Raw genomic sequence first — 25,980 nt, forward strand, 5'->3', positions numbered from 1 at the left:
TTTGTGTCCTGAACTTCTATTTCCTTGCTTACTTTGTCAAACCAATGTAAGACTTTTAAAAGAAAAAAAAAAAAAAAAAAACCTCATCAGTGAATTAGGCAAATTCTGGAAGTAACTTTTTTGTATTATGGGTTATCATTTTAGGCACATTTATCTCATTTTATCAAATAGCTTGTATGGTAATTGAGGATATAGACATTTCTTGTGCGTGAGCTATATCCTTTACTGCGTGCCATAGTAATGAAGGCAAGTAAGTAATTGTGGTAGAGATTGTTAGTGTAGAGAGCACGTTAAGCCACTAAGTTTCATGGCCAAGTTCAATGTTTAACTGAGTGTCATGGGACCAAGACTAGTTCCCACAGTGTGAGACTTTTTCTTTTCGGTCCAGTGGCCCGGTAGATAGTAAAAAACTTAACCAGAGAGTAACAGGACTCTCCCCTTCCCTGCCCCACTCTCTGACCTATGCACCTGTCTCCTGAGAATCTTACATTCAATTGCTCAGGGGAATAACACTTTGAGTAACTCTGAGGTCAAATTATAAATTATCATCTGAATTTGAAATTAGCATGTTATATGGAACTACTTGAGAAAACTACTCGGAGGGTAAAAAAAAAAAGATGAAAATGTAAAGTTGGAAATGTCTGTGGTTAACCACATAATTCAAATCTAGTAAATAAACTGAGAGAAATGTAGTTACTTTGGAAGCAGTCTGGACTTTCAAAATCACCATTTAAAATCACCATGTACCATTTAGTCTTTAAAATGTAGTGATTTACCAGAGGCTACCCAGAGTGGCCTGGGTGCTCCAGGGGTTCTCCAATACACCTCAGGGATCCCTAAAGAGGAAGTGCAACGTTTGGAATGTTCGGCTCACTGTGCCTGTCTATCCTAAACGTAATTATGAGGCATCATTTTCTACTCAGTAGCTTCAATACTTTCAGTTTTAGTTATGTGATATAATTGAGGAAGAAATACAAATTCAGAAGGCTTCCAGAACCCCACCTTTTTTCATTTGATTTACGGTACCCATCAGAGGTCAGCAAACTACACCCATTGAACAAATCTGGCCCACTATTGGTTTTTGCAGATAAAGTTTCACTAGAACACCACCATGCCCGTTTATTTATATGTTGCTGATAATTATTTTCACGCTACAACAGCACCATTTTGTAGCTGTAACAGAGATGATAGGGGCCACAAAATCGAAAATATTTACTATCTGGCTCTTTAAAGTTTGCCAACCACTGGTATATATTATTACACATTAGTAACAAGCCTATGTATCACCAAAGATACCATAGATTCCTTTCTTTGCAACATTCCCATAATCCAGGATACATAAAATACATTTCATTAGAATGAAATTTTATTTCCAAATTTAAAGAAATATTCCTTCTTCAAATTTAGCATTTGTGTCTCAGAATCCTTCCTAGAAATTAATTCTCACTTAAAGAAATATACACACACATTCAAAAAGGTTCTTTTATTATTTCTAGTAACATATATTGTATAAATACTCTATTTTTATATGCCCTTTTACAATCACGATATAACTTAAGAGTTTTATCATTAGAAAGAAATGTATAAAAATAAATATGTTATTATAGGCATTTATTACATACTATAGTCCTTCTTAGAAGGAACACACAAACCAGTACTTATAAAGTACATAGAATTTATAGTAACATATTTTACTATATACATATGGAAAAATTCATTCTCTTTCATAGTAGAAGAGCTGAACAGACATTCACCAGGATATGACTGTTGGACCAGCTGCTGGGGATGGACCTGCGACCCCTCAGTAGCCTCCCCATGAGACAAATGACCTCACTGTTCTCAAACACTGGGGATCTGCTTCTGCACACCCCATTCTTGTTCTGGCATTATATCCTTTTCAGTGATCTTGCTGACTTTCTGGAGATTCAAACTCTGTCTTCATATCCACATTCCTAAAGTAGGCTTACACAAGGAGGAAAGAAAGGTAGGAGGGACCGAGCTCGTGATACCTCCCGTAGTTTTTACCAGCACCAGATAAATGGCTGCTTTTTCTTTTTCCCCTTGTATACTTAATGCAGTTTTACAAACACATGGGATTATTTCTTTGTCAATATGAATTCACATAAAAAGATAAGACTAGCACAGAAAGGTAAAGATGGAGTCATTTGATGTTGCTAAACATTTCTGAAAAGAATTCTTGAACTCTTAACTCTCAAAAGAAAGGATGGCATAAATCTTCTGTGAAACCACAGCAGCCATAAGGAGCACTGGCCAAAGCTCGTAATTGTACTCCTTTCTTCCTCCATTGTTAGTGAGGTAAAGTAAGCCATTCCTTAAACTACACATCTCATCTTTCTCCTGCTTTGCATTTCCCACCCCCCCCATGATACAAAGTGTTTAATCAGTACCAGGAAATAAGAATTCTAATATGTCTTAAACTTATTTTGACAATTGTTCCTACTTTTTTTTTTAAAACAAAACAAAACATGTCATAATGTATTTTAAAAGCATGTCAAGATGTAACAAATAATAATAGTAATACTAATGCCCTGGGGCTTTATCATGCTATATCTTTCCTCAGAGATTAGTAATCATTTGAACTACCCTATCAAATTTGTAACTGGCAGGATATTCTGATGATCTAACTTCTCTTCTACCTACCACTACACTCTGAACTCATCGATATACCTTGTTAGTCACCAACATGTTACACTGGATCCCTCCAGCCTTCTGGATTTCAGTGCCTCAGCCCTTCTTCCCCTCGTCTTTCTTTCAACACTGACCCTGCTTAACTGCATTCTTCCATCGTGCAAAAGTCTATGTAATGTTTAGGTTTCTTTAAAGGATCGCAGCTCTCATGAGCCAACACCCCCCCATCATGGGACAGACACTGCAAGGTTCTCTTTTTGTAACCCTTCCCGCAAGTCTTGGAACATGGCGACCAATCCCCCAGCTGCCAGTGGGGGCAGGGCAGGTCTGCGCAGGGTCGGCTGCTGGCGGGCTTCACTTCCTTTGCACACTCTGAGGCAGGCTGCCCATTGAGGTCTCGGCACTCTACCAATCTCCTCTGCCAACCCAGTCCACATGACTTGGAACATTCCCCCCACTCTTCAATGACCCATTCTGAAAAAGTAGGGATGGCATTGAAAGATTCCTTCTTCTTCTTCACGAAGTAGGTGTATTTAATTTTAGGCCGAAGGACATTGCCCACTGTAAGGACCTGGAAGGTTAAGGGCTCTTTGAGAGGGCTAAAGCTGCGGATTCTTTCCAAGGTGGCAGAGGAGCCACTGTACCTCAAGACACTCCCTTTGTATGTAATGTCTTGCTCTAAAGTAGACAAAGTGAAGTCGCCATTCAGGATGTATGTGCCATCGGCGGCTTTGATGGCAAGGAAGCTTCCAGTATTTCTGGATCCCCTCTGATTCCGGTGTTTCACTTCGATGTTTGTAGCTCCAGTGGGAATTGTGACGATATCATGATATCCAGGTCTGCAGGCAAGAAAAATAGATATAAAAATGGCTCATTCACTGGCTAATTACATTACTTAGCTTGCAACCACGATAATTATTTAGAATGTAACTTTTATCAGGCCTGTACAGTTACATCTAAATGATATGATCTTTGGGAGTACGCATTCGACAACTTACTTTGCACTAGTAACAGAGCCTGATATTTTCTTGCAGGTAGATCCATTTCCTCCACAAATTCCACATTTATCAAACTTCTTTTTGGAGTCTATGATGCGATCACAGCCAGCTTTTACACACTGTCCTTGTACGCAGACGGAGGTGGAATCCGGGCTACATGGGGTACCATCTACCACCTGAAAAAGGAAGTAGTAAGCTGGTGCAAAAGTCATTGCGGTTTGAAAGGTTAGCAAGAATTGCAAAAACCGCAATGACTTTTGCACCAATTTACTATAAGTATCTGGTGTCACGCGTTAACGAAGGAAGAGTTGAGGCTCTAAAAGGAAGTTTCCCTCATTAACATTACATCTCTGCTTTCCTGACCATCATAATAAAATAGTACTCTTTACAAGTCACACACTCCCCTTCTCTTTGTCTTTTTTTTTTTTCCATAGTACATATAGACATCTGAGAAAATTAAAATTTTTCTGATTTTTTTGTATTGACCTACCTCACTTCTGGCTAAGGTCAATGAAAGGAGAGCTTGTTGTCAATTTTTTTTTTAAATTTTTTTACTGCTGTATCCTCCTCAGTGCCCAGAATAATACCTAGCAATAGTAGGTACGAAATAAATCACTTGCTGAAAGTTGAATCTGCAACTGGGGAATAGGTTTATAGCCTATTGTGACAATGACATGTGACAATCTCAACCAAATTCAATTTCATTTTCTACCTCAGGGCCAGGTGTATTCCTTTAACAAAACAGCAAAATGATGCTTCTACTAGTTCAATATATGTCTTTCAGTGCAAGAGGTATCAATGCTCAAACTTCCAGTTTAATAAGTCTGTTTGCACATGCTAATGCTAGTCACCCTGTAACAAGTACTTTGGACCAGGCCTAGGTTGGTTGCTATGTTAATATATAATTTATCTAACCAGTAGTAAAGGGTTCTTCTGTGTTTATAAGGGTAATGATAAGCAATTGCAAGAATCCTACGTGCTGGGTTCAACTTGATTCATAACTGACAGAAAAACAAAAAAACAAAAAAAACCACAAAAACCCTCAAAGCTGACCATTGCCAAGGAACCTAGAAGAAAAGGAACTCTACTTTGAAATTGAACATGTTCATGTACAAATTAAAGTGCATGATAGGTTGCGTGAAAAGGTAGCAAGCCAAGGCCTTGGTTTTTAGGCAGAAAGTAAGTGGAAAAGTAACTACCTTGGGCTGCAAAACGAAGAAGTAGCCGATGCTTTTGGCTTGACAGATGAGCTTGCACCTGTCCTTTGGTGAGACTCCAGCATACTTGGGTGTCCACTCCATTGCTGGGCCGCTTCCAAAGGAAGCTTTAGAGAACTCATTGTGTGCCTCACATTGCTCCTCTCTAAAGGTTTTTCCTGGAAAGAGAATGATATGATGATGTTATCCATTTCCATCCCTCAACCACCTCTTTGTGGGCACATCTTTTTTACCCCATTTCTACTCACCATTATTATCTGGACAGTCCTCGATGTTACATGACCTGTAGCGCACGCGCTTGCCTTCACAGTACTTCCCTCCGTTCTTTGGGACTGGGTTGTCACATTCCCTCATGGTATACTGAACTCCTCCACCACACGTTCTCGAACAGTCTCCCCAGGGTCCCCATGGCCCCCAGCTTCCATGAACAGGAGTCTGAATGGGGACACAAATCATCAGCATTAGAATTCTCTGTAGAGACTGTTTTAGGGAATAAAAGCGAAAACTGTGAGATAGAACCAATTATAAAAATAATCCATCTTGGGCCCTGCCAGCCAGAGGATCGATAGGGGTGTTAAACGGGGTATCAGATGTGTTAGCACTATGCTGTTCAATTCTGAATTCTGTGCATGTGTTACAGTAGAAAACTCACATCAAAATGCTTCTTGTCGGTCTTGTTCACACACTTGCCGTTGACACACCATTTCCCTTCTCCACAGCTGGTGCCGTCTGCCCAAGGGAAGTGTTTGGTTTGGCACACCAGCAACCCGCCCGAAGTGCCTGTGCACCAGAGAGTCGTGCACGTGCTGGCCGCATCCGGGCAGTGTTTGGACTCCTCTCCAAATGTAAATTGGCACTGCCTGTTGGCATCATACAAGGTCCCAGGAAGATCAGAGGGGAGCTGCATGGGGCTCTGGGGCTTGTCCATCAAACATTCCCCTGCAAAGAAAAATGCCAACCAATATTGATACATATTGATTTGTTTATGAAAGCACACAGGGGGGAGAGAGCCCTTTCAGAAAACATTTATCCTAAGAGATAATATATAGCAAAGCAATTTGAAAGCTGTAGAGCTTTTGGGGATGATGCCAGAGAGATTTAAGTTAAGATAGTATCCTCGAGGGAGGTATTTCTGCATTAACAATGGCAGGAAATTACTGTGCTGCTAAAAATTGAAATTAATGTACGTTGGGAGCTACTTGGCCAGAAGCACTATCTTTTACTGGAATTGAGATCCAAAAATGTATGTTCTTGGCAGTAAACGTAATTTTGAAGGAGGGAAAATAAAAAGAACAGAAAAAGAAAAAAAGAGCTGGTTTAATTAGAGCTGTACATATGGAAGGTTGGATGCCATCTGGCAAGAGGAGCTGTGGCGTCTTACCATGACCATTATCCAGAAATGAGGTAATCATGTAGGCACTGCAGGGAGACCAGGGCTGGCTGTGGTCCAAGTTGGAAAGCATTGACGCCATCATATGAGAATCCCGGCTGTCCCCATTGATGTTGGCACACTGCTTAGCATCATCGTGTGGCATGTTAAACACGTGGCCTACGAAGCAATCCAAAACCCACATTAAAATATAGGTCATTTGAAGCATTTTTTTTTTTTCCCAACAGGGATTCATCTGACTCAAAGTGATAGTTTTACAGAAAAAAAATGTATTTTAGAGACTGTCTACTTTTTGCAGGGTGTAAACAAACATGCAAATTTGCAGATCTCCATAGCCCCAACTATCTTCCTTTGTATTCTAAGAAAGATGATCATGTTTAGAACAGTTCAAAAATATCACCTCCAGTTTCTAAGAAGCCCTGGCACCCAAAATAGCAATATAACCTGCAGACTCTCCTTGTCAAATTAATGTATTGCTTATCAGTTCAAATTCATAAATCGGGCTTAACCCTTACTCTGAAACAGACTTACCTAATTCATGGGCTGTGGTGAAGGCCGCTTGTAAACCATCATCTTCTATGACGGAGCAGCTTCTGCTGGGGTCACATATAGTTCCAACATCAGCCATCCCAAGGGTGTCACATGTCTGGGTCCCACACAGGTCCTATAAGAAGCAAAGGTATATCCTTATTCATAAGAACATAACATGAACTCTGGGATCTTTTTGGGCAAGGGTGTATCGTCACATATGTTTTGGAACATCTATATTCATTGTTGTTGAGCTGTCCTTTTAGGAGTATGCTGTGTGAGGTTAATCAAGATTTTTCCTAATGCTATTCAAGCGGACTGTGAAACTTGAGATATTAAAATGATAGAAGAAATAAGGAGATTTACCATGTTAGCCAAGTAAAAAAACTAAGTGCCCAAAATAGATGAAACGCCGAATAGACATTGTTACAAGGCTGACTCCCAAGAGGACTCTATCACAATTGGTACTGTCTTCCTCTCACCTGTCTGGTGAAAAGAATCGCTGTGTCATAGTGCTCAGCATCTCGGTCACTGGGTGGGTTGTGCTGCTTTTGCCAGTTGCAGAAGTTCCGCAGAGTGAGGGCAGCATTGGAAGTCACTTCTGGCCCCTTCTGTTCCTCATAGATGACTAGAATCTTCACTACCACCAGGCTAACCGAATTCCGAATGCTGGGGTGTTTGTACAACCTGGCTGCCACCGAGAACAAGGTGAGAAGGTAGTGCTTTAGGCCACTACCGTGGAACTCTGCCATCGACTGGTCGGCCACAAGCATGGTTTCCACATAACGGGGGCTGGACACAAATCGCTTCTTTCTTATGCTTCCACTTCCTGTAAAGAAACAAGAAAGATAGTTTGCTCAGGTGCAGTCTAGCCAAGAATAATTACCTTCCCAGAGTATATAAGGAAAGCCCAACCAGGCAAAGCAAATAAAACAAAAATACACCTGGAACAACAATAACAAAAATATTTGCATGTCTCTTCACTGAAAATGCTATTTTTAAAGTTTTCTCCTTTACTTTAAATAAAAAGGCCATGTGCTCCTCTGAAGGGGGGGTCAGGCTTTTAAAATATATATATATATATATATATATATATACATATATATATACACATATATATATGTATATATATATATATATATATATATATGCACATATGTAATTTTTGAGGGCAGGATTTCTTTTGTCTTCTTTGAAATCCTACAGTCAGAACAAGGCAGTATGCACATCATCCTACCCAGCTGTAGTAAAAACTTGGAGCAAGGACAGCAGGCAGACAGCCCTGAGTCACTCTTTCACAGGCCAGGACCCAAATCCTGAATGAGATCATGGGGCTCCACGTGGAAGGCCCAGGGCAGGGCTGGGGCCTCTGCCAAGGGGCCGGGCCTCAAAGAATCTAAGCCTGCACTGCTCTGCTCTCTCATTCCAGGGGTCCCTGGGGTGCACTCCTGCTGCCAAATCCAGGCACAAAGACCACCCACTCTGCCCAGCAGCCTATTGCCCCCACTCCTGCTGCCCCAGGGAAATAAGTTCCTGCCTTGGGCCATGGCTGATTATTTAGAAAAGATCCCTGGACTCCTGAGACCCAGCCGGCAGCGATCTCAACTGAGCTGTAGCCACACAACTGCTTCAAGGAGCAGATGTACAAGGGAAAGTGGAGAACTCTAAAACAAGACATGTAAGCAAGTTAAAGAAGAAAAACGGCACCAAAGTAAGAGCATGCAAAGTACTGGACAGTAAGCACTGCACACAACGGAAACGGACAGGAGAAGGTGTAGCAGGAAGGATCAGCAGTGACTAACATTCAACAGTGCTTGAGAGCAGAGTTATGGCCGCGAGAGGGAGCGCAAACTGGGAGGTCGGGTGGGAGGTGCGGAGAGGCGGAGCAAGCTGGGCAAAGACCTCCCAAGCAGGTTCTGCAGAAGGGCCCGGCCACCGCCAGCCGGTCGGAGTCAGCCTCTTAAAGCGAGAAGGGGACAGAGGTCAGGCGAACAGAGGTCTCAGCGCAGCCGTGCAGGTTCGCAGGCTGCACATTCCGAAGTCACCATGGCTCCTCAGCCCTCCATCCCCGCCCTCTGCGCACAGGGTGCGCGCCCAGGCAGCGGTTACAAAACTCGGGCAAAGTTGCAACGCGACCGAAGAACACATACACAATCATAAAAAGAAATTAACAGGATGGAAAGAAGTTGCACACGTTCTCAGTCGACTAAGGTGGAATGAGTTGGATTACCAACTCTCCCTCCTCCAAACGCTTCGCCTTAGTCAGCAGAAAATCATTCGTCAGTTCTGTCTTGATCACTCTTTATTCAGGCAAACGGAATTAAGTGTTCTAGCAGGACCTCAAGCCTCATTCCTCCACACCAGGTCCCCGTCCGGTCTGCAAACTGGAGTCTACCCTTAAGTCGCGTCGCACAAATAAAGTGGGGAGCGGGGGATGAATGGAGAGACCAGTGAGAGTAACTCTTCTGGGACTTATACCTGTTGGCTGCCCCGCGCGCGGAGGCGCCGGCTCCCTCGGCCGCCACTGCGCCCCGGCGTCCTCGCCCTCTGGCCCCGCGCCCCTCGCGAGTGGAGTTTCGTCGTCCGTAACCCCGCACTTGGCGCCGCCACCGCCCCGCCGCCTCCGCCGCAGGAGATGGAACTGGGGCTGTGTCGGTGGCTCCTCCCCGGCGGCGGCGGGGGCTAAGCGCACCGTGGCGGCGGCAGGCGCGGGCTGGATGAAGTACTCCTCTCCCTGCAGGTAGAAGGCGCCGCGCACGCCCTCGCAGAGGCTGAGAGCCGCAGCCGAGCTGGGGTCGCCGTTCACGGTGCCGGAGTAGAAGCAGTGCGCCAAGTCGCCAACCTGGTCCAGATGCAGCGCCTCGGGCCCGGGTTTGCGTCCCACGGTCTGGAGCGTGAAGCCGTGAGCCAGGAAGCCGCGGTCCGGCTGCAGCTCCAGGCTCAGCTGCCCGCCAAAGGCGTCTAGGCGGAGGTGCGCGGTCCTGTGTCCGGAGCGGCGCTCCACCGCCGGCAGCACCAGCTCCTCGTCTTCCTCCGCGGGGCGCCCGTGCGCGCCCGGCACGGCCAGCAGCGCTGCGGCCGCCGCGAGCAGCAGCAGCAGCACTGGCGCAGACTGCGAGCCCCGAGACTGCCGCACTAGCTCCGCGTTCCCCATGTCGCCGCCCGCCGCAGGCCTCTGGAACCCTGTGGGGACCGCTAGCTGCACCCGAGCTCGGGGAGGCACCACGCGCCGCAGTGCACGGAGCGAGGAGGTTATTGTTTGGGTTGGGAGTGCAGAGCCTCCCTAGCCTCTCTCTGGATGGTTAAAGTTAACAATTACTATTATTCTTTGAAAGTACGCGCAGAGCCGACCGGAGACAGGGCTCCCAGAGTCACTTGGGAGGAGGCGCTGCAGTTCTGCCTGCGAGCGGGAAGTTTTTCTTCTAGCGCAGAGTTGGAGGCACCGCTCAGCAAGCGCTGGCAGGATGGCTCCTGCGGGGACAAGAAGCGCCTTGGGACGCCTCAGGGGCTGGGGGCACCGGGCCACGCGAGGATCGGTGCCTGGAGCCCCTCTTCGGCCTCCGCCTTGCCCACGGAGCTGCTGCCTCTGCGCAGGGCTCTGTCCTCTCGGCCCTTCAGAGAGACTTGGCTTTGGAGTGGCCCCTGGCTCTGAGCGTCTTTCCAGCGAGTGCAGGAACCGGGCACTCCGGGCCGCACTTTTATAGCCGGAGATGGAAAGGCGTCTCCACCTCCTCTCCCCTTCCTCCTCCCTCTTGGCAGCCCTTCCATCCCGAAGACACCGCCCCCTAAAGTCGTTGCTAGACTGCGCTCAGCCCCGCGGGCCTGGGGCGGGGGAGGGGACAACCTCCGCGCTGGCTCTGCGCCAAGGGCTCGTCAATCTGGGGGCGGAAGACGCAGGAGGGGCGCTGTGACCAGCACTTTGTATGTCTGGGCCTGCTGCGGGCAGAAGGTACTCACTTCTACCGCGCTTTCCCCCATGCTGGTTTCCAGGACCACCCTCCCTTCCCGCTGGCCCTCCTGTGCGGGAGCGCAGTTCGCGCTTTAGGCTGCAGTTCCCAGAAGGGAAGGTCGGTGTGGAAAGCTAAGTCCCTTCTCCAAGATTTCCCTGTCCCGGCATGGTCTCTCTCTCTCTCTCTCTCTCTCTCTCTCTCTCTCTCTCTCTCTCTCTCTCTCACCCCGCCCCAGCCTCCTATTCCCCAATCTGGGATTTGAGGCAGAGCTGCCCTTTCTAGAAAAAATATCCCACCCCATCTTTCCATCACCCAAGCCTGCCACGCGTGCTCTCTCTTCAGCCCCAACTTTTCTCGCGGAAAACTTGGTTGGCCCAGCGCCTCCCCTAGAAAGCTTGTCGGGGGGAGAGAGCCAGGAGACACTTCCCAGGCTCTGGGTTTTGAAATACGTATTCATTGACCTTCACCCTACCCCTTCCACCATCATCTCTCCCCACCCCCCCTTAGAGTCTTTTCTGTGGGGGCCCGGGTTCACACTTCCGGAATAGGTGATCGGGAACGCGGTTCAGTTCCCTAGAGCCTAGGGAGGGAATTGCGCTTTCTCTTCATTCGAGAAATAATCCACTCCCGCCCAGCCTCCCTTCTTCAACCTCATGGGAGCTGCAGGACGTAGGCCAGGCTGGCAGAAACGTCAAGGAACCCGGCTTTTCCACCTAGGGGCTAGCGGGATCGCTGGGGCTGGAAAAGCGTGCAGTGGGGAAATTAGAAAATCGGCTTCCTTCCCAGACCCCTCCCTCCGCTTCCCATCAGGAAGGGAAAAGGCTGCATCCGTGTTACAAGAGCAAGAAAAGCTGAGCCTCTCCACCTTTAGGTCCCTAAGAAAAAGCTGAGTAGTTCTTCCATCGAAAAAGAGGGAGGGCTCAATGACCCAGAGGAAGGAAATGTGTCACAATGCTTCCACTGGCGGAAAACCACGGGCACAATGGTGAGAACGACCGCCGAATCTCGGAGCCGACCCGAGTCCTTCACACTTGCGCGCTCCACTTCCTGGCCTTAACCGGGTCTCCAGTCTCACCACCCCCGCCCCTCAGTTTTCACCACGTTTTATCGCGGCCCATTTTGCATTCCTCCGCAGATCTTCCCATCTTCATTCTGTCCCAGCCAGAAGCGTCCCCTTCAGTCCTCCAATACTTCCCAATTCCAAATTTTGCTTTCAGAATACTTTCCAACTTCATCTTTTTCTCTCAGTGTTCTAGACTGCCTACTTAAAAAAAATAAAACCCCCGAAACCCCGCTTTCCACTGTAGGAAAGATCAGATGAGAAAGAACGGCACAGAGAATCAAAAACTCTTCACTTTTGAAAGGGCTTACTAACAAGCCCATGGTCCCCACACATTTAGGAATGGATGCCTTCTTAAACATAATTTTATTTTTCTAAGGTCATTTTCTTAGTTAAATGCTGAATAATCAACGCAGAAATTACATATATTTTAACAGCAGCTCAAGGTATCTCAATTACCAGTTTTTCTCCTTTCTTTGCTCTTCTACATTCCCACCATCTAAACTTTTGACACTATTTCTGCCTTCCTCCTTTCAGACTCTCTCTTTCACAGCCTCTCTCACGCCATTCCATTTCTCCTTCACATTTGATGCTGACAGACACGCTCATGGAGCCCCCATTGGTTTCCACATTGTCTAGCCTAACTCCTTGTGTTCATCTTTGAACCAAGAGATTTGCTCCTCTCTGTTTCACAAGTGTCAGTTCCCAGACATTCAAACATCCCTTCTTCTCAGTTTGGTTTTCAGACATTTTTCACATTTTCCTCCTCTGTTACAGTTTTTGAACATTACATTTTAATTTCATTTCCTTTGTTCTTTCTAGCTAGAAGAAAGATTAGATACTTGAGAGAACGTTTGAGGAAAAGCATTTTACACTTACAAGATACTGGCTGCAGAACTATGAAAACATGACCGCAAAGCCATCATTACATTTTCAAACCTCTTTCTTGGAAGAGGGCTCTGACAACAATTTAAGATGACCAGCAGTTGGGGCCTCAGAGTGGCTTTGAGATGAGATTTCAGATACTTGATACTTGAGGTGGCCCCAGGGGCCCAGAGGCTTAACAGACCAGTTAAGGTAAATGTGAGTCCCTTGAATTGGGACACAATGGGAAATTCAGAAGACCAGAAGAGAATGCGTAATTTTCTAAAAACTCATGTAATATACTCTATACTGTCACCTCCCTACATCAACGTTAGCTTTTAAAATATATGAATGCAAGTTTGGCATTTAGTTCATTTCTGTCCCCAGTGCATTCTTATTAGAAGTTTAATTGAAGACATAGATTTCTAAACTTGAATGGTTTATTTCAGATCCATTATAATTTTTGCATATTTCATGTTGTATATCCAAATAGAGCTGAAAAAACAAAACAAAACAAAATAAAACAAAACAAAAAACCAGAGAGCTAAAGGCAAACTGATGGCCAGGAACATGACTTTTTTATTCACTGGGTTTCTCTCCAGATTTCTGTTCTTTTGCATAATGACTCCAATCTGTCCTGCACCTGTAGTTCTGGGAAATGATTCTTTTTTAATCGCTTCAACAGAGGCATGGACTCAGTAATTGCCAATTACTAAGCTTGAAAAACTGCATCCATGCTCAGAAGAACATTTAATCTACTTACTTTTCTCTTTTAAGACCAGCACTCTTTGGGTGTTTGTGGTATTACACAAGTATATGCATATAACATGTGTATATTTATTAACAAATTGTGAATCAGAAAAGTATTTTACTGTGGAAACAAAACCAAAAGAAGTAAAATTTGTACATGGGACTAGTAAAAATTACATGTGGTCTTGCGTCCTTGTTAGTAAGATTCACACTCGCCCCTCTTGTAAAATGTTTGCTCCTTGATTTGAACACGTACCCAAAATATCACATGCTGTCCTAAGCCCTACCATATTTCTAGTTTTCTTTTCATTGAATACATATGTGCTTATATAATCATAAATCTTGATATGTTCTAATTTATAGACCTTAACAAATTTTTATTTGTAGAGATGACCTAACAAAAGTTAAAATAGTTGATGTAAAAATATTTTTATCATGAACAGTTTGACCTTTTAAAAGGATTCTTACCTCTATTACCCTGTTTCACCGAAAATAAGACCTAGCCGGACCATCAGCTCTAATGCATCCTTTGGAGCAAAACTTAAGGTAAGACTCGATATCATATTATATTACATATTACGTTATGTTATGTTATATTATATTATATTATTCCCATTCTTATAGTAAAATAAGACCAGATCTAATATTAATTTTTGCTCCAAAAGACGCTTTAGAGCTGATGGTCCAGCTAGGTCTTATTTTCAGGGAAACATGGTAGGAGAGAAAATAAAAGATTTCATGTATTTTAAAGTAAAAGAAAGAAACCAATGTTAAATTTTATTTATACCTTATGTGTTTGCATGTGTTTCACTTGTTTATATTACAGACATAGTATACTGTTTGTATAAATTCTCAAGAAGTCTATACCGAATTAAGTATTCAACAAGTAGCTATGAAATGACGGAATCTGGTATATACATGAGCTATTAGCATTGTTTTAGTGTAAACATTGTCTATAGAAATGATTAATGTACATATTTCATAAACATGTAATGCTATTGATTCATATTTTTGTACCATAGGATTTATCAATTAGAAATGGGGAAGCTGTTTATCATAAGTACTCCTTTTGGGAAAATATGGTCAAAATAATGTTGAAAAAGTGGATATTTCATTTGATCATAAATGAGAAGATAGATACAAAATATCTACTTTAAGCAGGTTATATACTCAGAAACATAACAAATATTGAAAACAGAAAAATTAATGTAAATTGCATTTGGAGTTCAAATTGCTACAACTGCAAAGTCACACATTTGCAAGAACTGAGAAAAGTATAATCTGTGCAATCCGCTTCCCTTGTTTGGCAGCTGTTGAATTACGCCTCAAAGGGGTTAAATGCTTGCCTAAAATGTTGCCAAATTGGGGGCTTAGAAATGACTCTGACTCATCATTTTTAATCAAATGCTTTTCGGCATTTTGACTATCTTAATTGTTTGATAGGTAAATATGTTGTCAGACTTGTTATTGCTGTTGTTTCCAATGATGAAATGTTATTTAAATTCTAAACAGCAATTTTCTGGCAATGAAAATTCCACCTTAAAAAATTTCACAGCCTTTAGTACATCTTTTCAGGCCACAAGGTGGCGACTGTATACCACAAATGATGCACAGCTCAGCTTTTCTTAATGGTACCAATCAGGAATTTGCAAAAGGTTATTCCTTTTCAATCATCTTTAATACAATTTTATTAATTTTTTCTTACCTTTTTGTGTCATGGAAAATATCTTTTAAATGTTGTGGTTTTAAATGTATTTACATTCTTAAAATAATGCCTTAGCCAACTACTTTTTAATCATGTAGCTCTATTAGCTTAAACCAAAAATCAATTGAACATTTAAAAACGGAAAATACCGCTGATAAGATAATACTGCGGATCACTTTAAGTCATCACATTTGAGAGCTTTATGCAATTCAAATGAAAAGATCATAGACATTGCCATCCACTAAATCAAATCAAAACCACATTAATTGAACAGATCGTTAAGTACCTACAATATCCTTAGTGTACATCAATGCTTGACTATCAATGCTGAAGTTAACTCGTTTTCTTGGTGTAGAGATTTCCTATAGCAACAAACAAAAAAAAGAACTTGGAAGTGCAAAAAAAACAAAAAAAGTGAGAAAATGTTCTACCACCAGGTGGTGACAAATGATAAAATTTAAAATTGCTCATAAGAGCCAATATTTTATGCAAATGTTTGACTACCCCAAATACAACATGACTTCCAAATGTCAAGTGAATTTAAAATCATATTTCAGGGAAGCTTTATTACTGAAAACGAATCAATATTAACACCACATTTCTAACTTAATAAGTTCTGGAATCGGAAGCAGACAGTTTTAGTCAGCAGGAGGTGCATGAGTGCAGAATAAGAAATTTTAAACTAATTTTCCTCCCATCCAGCTTGTCATTTATCATCACCTGATTAAGTTTCCTCCTGCCCCACAATACAGTTGTTTGGGCAGAAACTGTAAGTCGATTGTCTAGATATTTTGGAAGTGATTATTTATTGCCAATGATAAAGAACAATATTTGATGATTTCTAAGTTTCCTTCCTACAAGAAGTTATTTATGACTTTACAACGTTCCTTTGTATCTTATTGATAACCAATGATTGAATTCTGAAGTTTTGCGGTTCATTGGCAATCCACTAGGGCAATTAGAATGAGTAGCTCAGAATCACTGGCATTTGACTGTCTTCCAAGTCCTACACTGTGCTTCCTAATAACAGCTTTAGAAAAAGAAATTTTTATTAAATTTATTGGACTAACATTGGTTAGTAAAATTATATATGAGGTCGGACAATTAAGTTCGCAAACTGATCCTATAAAAAGTGCTACATACTTCATTGCTGAGTATCACTACGGTCACCTTCGAAGTACTTCCCTTGGGAAGCTATGGACCGACGCTAGCGCCTAGTCCACACTTCAAAGCAATTTTGGAACTCTTTTTCTGGAATGGCCATCAGAGCTGTAATTACATTATCCTTGATGACCTGAATGTCATCCAAATGTCTTCCTTTCTCTATTTCCTTTATCTGTGAGTAAAGAAAGAAGTCATTGGGGGCCAGATCAGGTGAGTAGGGAGGGTGTTCCAATACAGTTATTTGTTTACTGGCTAAAAACTCCCTCATAGACAGTGCCGTGTGAGCTGGTGCATTGCAGTGATGCAAGAGCCATGAATTGTTGGCGAAAACTTCAGGTCGTCTAACTTTTTCACACAGCCTTTTCAGCACTTCCAAATAGCAAACTTGGTTAGCTGTTTGTGTAGTTCGTACAAATTCATAATGAATAATCCCTCTGATATCAAAAAAGGTCAGCAACATCTTTGCAAGAAGTTTGCAAATTTAATTGTCAGACCTCATAGGTTTCAAGTGCGTATTTCTATAATACATCTTTTATATATTACATTGTGTGTTCACCACCTAGAGTCAGTTCTCCTTCCATCACCGTATATTTGAACCCATTTTCCCTCTTCTACCACCTCCCTCCCCCCTTACCCTCTGGTGTCTATGAGTTTTTATTTGTTTCTAACAGTAGCTTGAGGTATCTCAATTACCAGTTTTTCTCTTTTCTTTGCTCCTCCACTTTCCCCACCATCTAACATTTTGACACTATTTCTTCCTGCCTCTTTTCACCTAGACTTTCTTTTACAGCCTCTCTCACCCCATTCCATTTAATATTAACAGACACACTCATAAGTGGCCTCATTCCTTTCCACATTGTCTAGCCTAACTCTTTCTGTTCATCTTTGAACTAAGAGATTTACTCCTCTCTGTTTCACAAGTGTCATTTCCCAAACATCCAACATTTCTACATCTCATCTTGGTTTCCAGACTTTTGTTTTTTTCTTTCCTCCTCTGTTACACCCATAGAAAATTATACATGCACAGCCCACTGGGGTCAACAGATAAAGATGGCTGCTGCAGGAAAGTGACCGAGAGAGCTTTCTTGTCCCAGATGGCTCTGAGGCATTCTGAGAACTGAGGAGAGAGCTATGTTGCACTCGTGTAACCAATATAGTTAGTATATTCATGCGTATTGGGAAGCTGGGACCTAAGCAATCTCTCTAAGCAATGGGCTGTTGACAACATTAGAGTTGGAAGTCCTTCAAAAGCAGCAGAGCCCTTCTGTCTCCTGCATTTAATGCGCTGAGAGCTGGGAGGCAAATCCACGTTGGAAATCTGCATTCTGACTCCAGACATCCTTATGCTATGGCTTCAGGGAATCCATTGTCCCTAAACCTCAGCCTCCTCAGGTATAAAAAAGAGACAACAACTTGACTTGAGGAGTTGTTGCAAGGGTTAGAAATATGACTGGCCTAGGATTTTCAATGGATGAATGGAACTGATTATTAGGGGGACTTTGAAAGTGGTGGTGAAGAAATATCAAAGGGATCAGGGAGACTGCAGGTACTGAATTCTAGCCAAGAGTTTTCTCTTATTGCCATAGAATACTTACAACAGTCAAGCATGAGATGAGCACACATTTTTTTTTAATGAATGGAGCAGGATGGTTTTCTTCATTTATTAGGTTGGTGCAAAAGTAATTGTGTTTTTTGCAATTATTTTCAACCTTTTAAACGGCAATACTTTTGCACCAACCTATAGGAAGATCACCTTACTTGTTGGGTGGTATACCAAAGCGGAGAAATGGTGGTGTGTGTGGGTTGAAGCTGTTTGTGACACAATGATGTAGAACAATAAAAGGAAGTCAAAGATCATTGGAGATACAGGATAAAAAGCAGGGTAAGAAGAACTGAGGCAAATAGTTTCAAAAGTGCAGGGCAACAGATTCAAAAAGGGTACGCAAGAAGGCTTTCTACAGTTACCAGTTAATGATCTGCTTACGAATTGCGTCAAAGTTAAAGTTGCTAGGTTTTACATAAATTTTGCCTTTTTGCCGTGTTGCCTGTTGTTTTTAGGACCTGATCAGTCTATACACCAAATTACTCCAGGTGGTAGACTCCTGAAAACGTGTGGGATACCTTGGTGCCTCCTCATTTTATTTTCGTTTACTCTGGCCAGTGTTGCACTAAACACTTTGGGGCCCGTGTAACCTGACAGGACTTCAGCTCAGCCCCACCCTGTGTCTTGAATGCTCTCTCATCTGGGGTTCTTTGAAGCTGCAGAATGACAGTTGTGCAGATGCAGCTGAGAAGCTCAACAGAATTAATCAACAGCCATGTGGCAGCCTTTGACCAGAATAGGTGCTAATGGGAACTGGCTCCTCTTCTGTCCCTTGGGATACAGTGTAGATTATAAATATCTCTTCAGAGGGTCCTGTCAGAATTAAGCCCCAGTTGTCCCTCAACAATGCAGTTGGCTTTCCCCTTTTCTGTCTTATTCCTGCCAGGTCCCCTCTCCAGTTTCCTAAACTTGTTTACCTTCTCCTTGCCTTCCCTGCCCCTTCAAGGTCAGCCTGCACACAAGTCCTTTTCTCAGGTTCTGCTTTCTGGGCTCAGCTGAGTCTAAAACAATGAGTATCAGCAGATCCTTTAGATGGGACCATTCACTCACTGATCAGGCAGTGATAAGGAATGCTTTACTGGTGGCAAATGGGGTGTCATAGCCGAGTCAGGCAATGGTATTCCAATTGCAAAGATTCTCACTGTGGGATGAGGTGCAGCTTTATGCAGTAGCAGTGGCACATAAACAGAACGAGGAAAAGAGCAATTAAAGAGTATGTAGTTGGATAGCTTTTGATAGTTGCATCAGATCTGGGCTTGCAAAATATGGCCTGCAGGCTGACCACCTGTTTTTGTTAATAAAGTTTTACTGGAACAAAGCCATAATCATTTGTTGATGATGTTGTTTATGACTGCTTTTGTGCTACAAGGCAGAGTTGAGCAATTGCAAAAGCTACCACATAGCTCACAAGTCCAAAAATATGTATTATCTGGCCCTTTAGGAAAATATTTGTTGACTCACTCTGCAGAAATCCTGAAAAAAAATTTTAAAAGAGAGGTTGTATTTTTTTCTAACTCTTAATTGAAAGGTATAGCACGAAAGTCACCCTTCTCCCTTGAAGCCAGAGAGCAGACTATACTGAAAATCTGAAAATGCATAATCTTATAGTTGCCTTATCCCAAATCAGTGTCCTAATAGAAGAACTGTGGGACCCTGAGACATGAGATGGAGACATTGGGTGAATAAGCCTGAGACTTTTGAACCCCCACATTCTCCTGGACTCTCAGATTATCAGGGGCAGACATCAGCAGAGTCTGATGTCTGTCCCCTTGCTACAGCAGAGTAGCCTCCCGTTGCCAAGAGACGGTAGAGTTCTCAACAGAGGCAGGTGCTTCTCAGAAGGATGTTTGTCCCCGTCAGCATTTGGCCATCCCCTTTACTCCTAGCTTCTTAGGCAAAGTTCAAAATTTCCTGGAAAAATTTCCTAGAGAAACACTGGCCATACAAATTATGGTCATCAAAGATTTTCTCAATTTGAAGAATTGAAGCAATATTAGCTAAGAGCATTGCATTAATCATAGTAGTATTATCAAATTATATTGCATGAGTCAGATTAATGATGGTCTAAAACAGTTTATTATAGTGTTGTGAAAAATTTTCCACAATTCCCAAAAACTCCATTGTAAAAATGTAGAATTGCATTAATTCAAGGTTAATGATGTGACATATCGGAGTATGTACAGTTAGCTAGCAGGAAATTCTGGGGGTCTAGAAGTGATGGCCAAATCAGAATAGTCTCAGCTACCCTCTGAGACATGGTGGTGGTTGTCCCCTCAGGATTATCACCAGTGGGGTGTCTGTCTGAGGTGTCCAGGCTAGCAGAAATGATTCTAGGAGCCATTCTGTTTATGTACCTGATCTGGGGAGATTGGCTGGGAGAGTACTGAGGGTATGTGTGAATGTGTGTGTGTGTGTGTGTGTAGGAGGTAAGTAATACTCTGTATTCCCAATTCCCTGTTTTCTGGGCAGTGGCTGCCTGCTGCCCCCCACCAGGCTGTATCTTCCCTTTCATGCCACTCCTAAATGAGGAACTCCAGTCCACTAGAGAACTAGAAAGGAGAAGGAAGCCGACAGTGAATGACATATCTGAATTCATATTTTTCTAGGCTTTTATCATGATAATAATAACTGGTATTTACTGAGTGCTTCACATATGCCATGCACACTGTATACATAAGCTAATATATATTACATATATGTACTAATCCTCACATGTAGATTTATTACTATTAATATCTCTATTTTACAGATAAGTTAATTGAGGCACAGAGAAGTTAAGAAATTTGGCCAAACCCACGCAGCTGATAATTCATGGAGTCTGGTAATCAGTTCTTTTAACTTTTAACGTAATCAAAGCACAGTATTTATACACTTATATTTAAAACTTTTAAAGGATGGTGGGGAGTATAGGAAAAAGAGAACTGGGGTAAGAGTCAGAGTGACTAATTTCAGATGTGCAACCATCTACTCAATAATTTTAGTCACAGACTCTCTGGAACTTAGTTTCTCAATCTGTAAAATGAGTGGGTTTTTACAGATTGAGTTACATTAAAAGTTATAGAATATTCAAGTGACAGCTTGAATACAGCAATTTGTACATGGAATTTGTACATGGATAATCATTCAAACCGCTGAGTTACATTAAAATATTCTATATTCTATATTCTATATTCAATATTCTATATTGAATATTCTATAACTTTTAATGTAACTCAGCGGTTTGAATGATTATCCATGTACAAATTGCTGTATCTTTTTTTAATGGTATATCTCTGCTGTGTAAGTGATTTATTATATGCTTCCTTTTGGGTGAGGTAATTACTCCACAGTGAAACTTTGCCTCAATTAGAACATTGCTCATATCTAACAATCAGAGATACTTTTTTCTGTTTCTAGAAACCCACTGTGGCTAATGGTATGATTGTCACCAGTGTCAGGAAGCAATGAAGTAAAATATCAAATAAGGTTCTTTTGTTTTGTATAACATAGCCTATTCCACAGCTGGAGAATATGATGGTGTAAAGGGGTTTAGTTTCCAAAAGAATACAGTTCTGTTTTGTAGATTCTATGACCTAAAAGGCAATGTGTGTGTGTGTGTGTGTGTGTGTGTGTGTAGGTGTGTGCGTGTGTGTGTGTATATGATATAAAGAAATGGGTTCTAAATTTCCATATTGTATCACTGAGGCAGAGAATATAAAAAACACACATCAGTTTTATAACTTTTTAGCTTTTATTTAAGTAAATATATTGGACTCTGAGTAGAGAAATGTAGTGTTTTCTGAAATTCATCAACACTGTCCTCATCAACTCTAACATTTATTAAGCACTTATTACATACGGACACTGACCTATGTATTTCACATACATTACACCTTTGCCAAAAATACCATTCCTAAATTCATAAGAAAGTTTTGATTAAGAAAGGTTAAATACATGGTAAACTTTACATTAAAACAAATACATTCTTCTATCTAAGAAGACGGTAACATTTGCTCAAACTTGCTGAGCAGCTGACATTCACCCAAACTCAAGGCAACTGCACGAGCTATACATACTTCTCATTAGAAATTCGAGATCAAATGAAAGGTAGCAGGTGAAACCCGAAGGAACATGACCTCGGAGCTGCAGAAACACATGTTAAACACAAGAGCTCTGTTTGGAACACCTGTGTCCCACCTGTGTTACATGCTCTCATGTAATGATGAAAAATTCTGTCATGAGAGAGAAGGCCCAAGTAAGGCATCTTTTCTATTTTTGTAAAATTAGGAATTTAAATAAGAAGAGATCAGTGACATTACATGGGGTGAGCCAAAAGTATAAAGCAAAGACGTGTAATCTTTTCAGAGAATACAAAATATTTTTAATGAGTTAGCCTTCTAAACCAGATGCCATTTCTCAGTAATTGGGTTGTCAGGCTATGGCTTTTGACAGATAATTGAGACTGTTAATCATCCATTCCCTGTCTTAAGTCCAGGTGCCATGATGAAAAGCAATTCTTACCTGAGGTTTAAGAATAGATTTAATGATTTTAGGGACAATGGAAAAGTCACATCGTGAGAACCAAAAAGACAGAGAAAAATTAGGTTTTGCCCATTAGCTGTATGTCAAATCACAGATATCTGTGTTCACTTAATTTGCACATATAAAATAAACAATGAGAAAAACTTCCCTTACGACGATAGCCATGTTTTCCCTAAGACTTAGAATTTTATGCTATTTTTGTTTCCCTCTTAACATTCTACATTTGAGTATATGCTAAAACAAGTATAGCAATCTTGCTATTTTACAGAAATATCATTGACTGTTGAAAGCTTCAAGCTGTTCACTGTAGGCATAAAATCCATGTTAAATAAATGGGAAGAGAAGAACTTTTACTAATTGAAATGACTTTAAAAAAATTTGATCAAGTTTTTTCTCTGGGATGTTATTGTCGGTCTTCTCTCCTACCTCCCTCTTTTCCATACTTTGTTACTCCTTCTGTATTTTTAATGTTTATTTAGTACCTACTTGGTGTCAGGTGCGATGTGGGGCACTAATAATATTTACCCTGCATCCCAAAATTTTACAGTCTTACAAAAGGTTGTTTAAATAATTATGCATACTATTGAGTGGCATATACAAATGTATTTAAATAGTTGCTTTTGAGTGTCCTTAGAGGTACACAGAGGATATGGACAAGGTGAAGGGATGGGATAAAGATGGAGCCATTAACCTTGTTCCAGGGTGTGAGGTGGGGGGCAGTAGTGAAGGTTTCACAAAAGACTTCTTTGATCTCATTTTCTTTTTTTTCATTATTTTGAAACCTCATAGATATACCTTGTGTATGAATAGTATTGCCATTTCAATTCCTCTTTTTTAAAGGTAAGACTATGGGGAAATTCTCTTCTTATAGAAAAGGTTAGATGCTGTAGAAAAAAAAAAATATATATATATTTTTGAATTTTTAGAGTTGTTTATTTGAGCCAAACTGACAACATGTGACAGAGAGGAAGATCTCAAATGCTTTGGAGAATAACAGGTATTTTTTTTTAAAAGATTTTTTAGTTAAAAATATACTTAGCATATAATATATTAGTTTCAGGTGTACACATGGTTATTCAACATTTATATACCTAAAGAAGTGATCACCATGATAAGTTCAGCGACCATCTGGCACAGCAACACAGTATAACGATATTATTGATTATATTCCCTATGCTGTACATTACATCCCCATGACTTACTTGTTTTATACCTGGACATTTGGACCACTTATTGCCCTTCATCTCTCCCCCGCTTTTTAACTTTTCAGTTACAGTTGATATTAGATATTATATTAATTTCAGGTGTACAACATAGTGGTTGGACATTTATATTATTTAAGAAGTGATCCCCCTGACTAGTCTAGTACCTTCCTGGCACTAGTATACATAGTTATTACCATATTATTGACTATATTTCCTATGCTTTACTTTACATCCCATGATTGTTTTGCAATAACTATTTTTATTTCTTAATCCCTTCACCTTTTTCACCCTGCCCCCAAACCCCCACCTATCACCCCAATAAATTTAGTACTCCTCTGACACAATACATATTTATTACAATATTACTGACTATAGTCCTTGTGCTATACCCTACATCCCCATGACTACTTTGTAGCAACCAATTTGTACTTCTTAATTCCTTACTCCTTTTCACCCACCCCAACCCCAGACTCCTATCTGGCAACCATCAATATATTCTCTGTATCTAAGAGTTTGTTTCTGCTTTGTTTGTTTATTTTGTTCTTTAGATTCCACATATAAGTGAAATCCCATTGCATCTGTCTTTCTCTGTCTGACACACTCCACTCAGCACAATACCCTCCAGGTCCATCCATGCTATTACAGATGGCAAGAACCCATTCCCTTCCCTGGCCAAGCAATATTCCATTGTATACATGTGCCACCTCCTCTTTATCCATTCATTCATCAACAGACACCCAGGCCGCCTCCACATCTTGGCCATTGTAAACACTGCTGCAATGAACATATGGATGCACACGTTCCCTCAAAGTTGTGTTTTGGGTTTCTTTGGATAAATACCAAAGATTTTGGATAAATACCAGGAAGTGGGATTACTAAGTCCTTTTTTGTCTCTTGTTATAGCCTTTGTTTTAAAGTCTATTTTGTCTGGTATAAGTATTGCTACTCCAGATTTTTATTTATTTGTTTGTTTCTGTTTTCATCCCTTTACTTTTAGTCTGTGTGCGTCTTTCAATCTGAAGTGAGTCTCTTGTAGGCAGCATATGTAAGGGCCTTGCTTATTTATCCATTCAGCCACCCTATGATTTTGATCAGAACATTTAATCCGTTTATATTGAAAGCAATTTTTGAAAGCTAGGTAGTTATTGCCATTTTATTATTCCTATTTTTTTTAATCTTTTTTATTTCCATATTAAAGAAGTCCCTCTAACATTCCTTATAATACTGGTTTGGTGATGATAAACTCCTTTAGCTTTTTCTTGTCTGGGAAGATCTTTATCTGTCCTTCAACTGGAAATGATAGCTTTGCTGGGTAGAGTAATCTTGGCTATAGGTCCTTGTTTTTCATCACTTTGAATATTTTGTGTCAGTCCCTTCTGGCCTGCAAAATTTCTGTTGAGAAATCAGCTGACAGTCTTACAGGAGCTCCCTTGTAAGTAACTAACTGCTTTTCTCTTGCCACTTTTGGAATTCTCTCTGTCTTTAATCTTTGCTATTTTAATTAAAATGTGTCTTAGTGTGTGTCTGTTTGGGTTCATCTTTTTTGGGACTCGCTGCACTTCCTGGACTTGTATGTCTATTTCCTTTGCCAGGATAGGAAAGTTTTCAGTCATTATTTCTTCAAATACGTTCTCAATCCCTTGCTTTCTCTCTTCTTCTTCTGGTACCCCTGTGATGCGAATGTTGTTATGTTTTATGTTGTCCTAGAAGTCTCTTAAACTATCTTCATTTTTGGGGGATCCTTTTTTTCTTTTTACTATTCTGATTGGGTGTTGTCTGCTACTTTGTCTTTCAAATCACTGACTTGATCCTCTGCTTTGTCTAGTCTGCCAGTGATTCCTTCTAGTGCATTCTTCATTTCATTTATTGTATTCTTCATTTCTGACCGGTTCTTTGTAATGGTTTCTATGTCCTTTTTTATGTTTGCTATCTCTTTGTTGAAGTTCTCACTAAGTTCCTTGAGCTTCCTTATAACAATTGTTTTGAACTCTGTATCTGGTAGATTGCTTCCCTCCATTTTGGTTAGTTCTTTTTCTGTAGTTTTCTCCTTTTCTTTCATTTGGGAAGAATTTCTTTGTTTCCTCATTTTGGCTGCCTTTCTGTTTTTTTTCTTTTTCTTTTTTTCTTATGTATTAGGTAGATCTGCTATGTCCCCCAGTCTTGACTGAGTAGTCTTAATGTAGTACGTGCCCCTTGGGGTCCAGTGTCACAGTCTCCCTGGTCACCTGAGCCAGGTGCTTCAGGAGTGTACTTTGTGTGGGTTGTGTGTGACTTCCAATTATAGTTGAGCCTTGATTGATGTTGGCATGTCAGTGGGTGGTATTGACCCTCATGCTAACTGGCTGTGGAGGTTGGCCACACCCATAGCTTATGGGC

The 25,980-nt window shown here is 41.3% G+C and overlaps 1 protein-coding gene across 1 annotated transcript; it reads right to left on the minus strand.

Moving 5' to 3' along the window:
• Window positions 1–1,083: 1,083 nt before the first annotated feature.
• ADAMTS1 (ADAM metallopeptidase with thrombospondin type 1 motif 1) lies at window positions 1,084–10,453 on the minus strand. Its single transcript, XM_081029386.1, has 9 exons — window positions 9,261–10,453; window positions 7,265–7,611; window positions 6,786–6,918; window positions 6,246–6,413; window positions 5,517–5,803; window positions 5,113–5,299; window positions 4,847–5,022; window positions 3,648–3,823; window positions 1,084–3,488 (listed from the first exon to the last, which is right to left on the minus strand). The coding sequence occupies exons 1-9, from the start codon at window positions 9,934–9,936 to the stop codon at window positions 2,789–2,791; spliced, it is 2,850 nt and encodes a 949-aa protein (XP_080885512.1). The 5' UTR covers window positions 9,937–10,453; the 3' UTR covers window positions 1,084–2,788.
• Between the last annotated feature and the right edge of the window lie 15,527 nt (window positions 10,454–25,980).

This window comes from Rhinolophus hipposideros (assembly GCF_964194185.1).
Source record: "Rhinolophus hipposideros genome assembly, chromosome: 2".
NCBI lineage: Eukaryota > Metazoa > Chordata > Mammalia > Chiroptera > Rhinolophidae > Rhinolophus > Rhinolophus hipposideros.

Coding starts and splice junctions, on each gene's coding strand:
- ADAMTS1 (XM_081029386.1), bottom strand. CDS start 9,936: ATGGGGAACGCGGAGCTAGTGCGGCAGTCTCGGGGCTCGCAGTCTGCG. Junction 6,919..7,264: donor CGATTCTTTTCACCAGACAG/GTGAGAGGAAGA, acceptor TGCTTCTTATAG/GACCTGTGTGGGACCCAGAC. Junction 5,804..6,245: donor ATTTCTGGATAATGGTCATG/GTAAGACGCCAC, acceptor TTTTCTTTGCAG/GGGAATGTTTGATGGACAAG.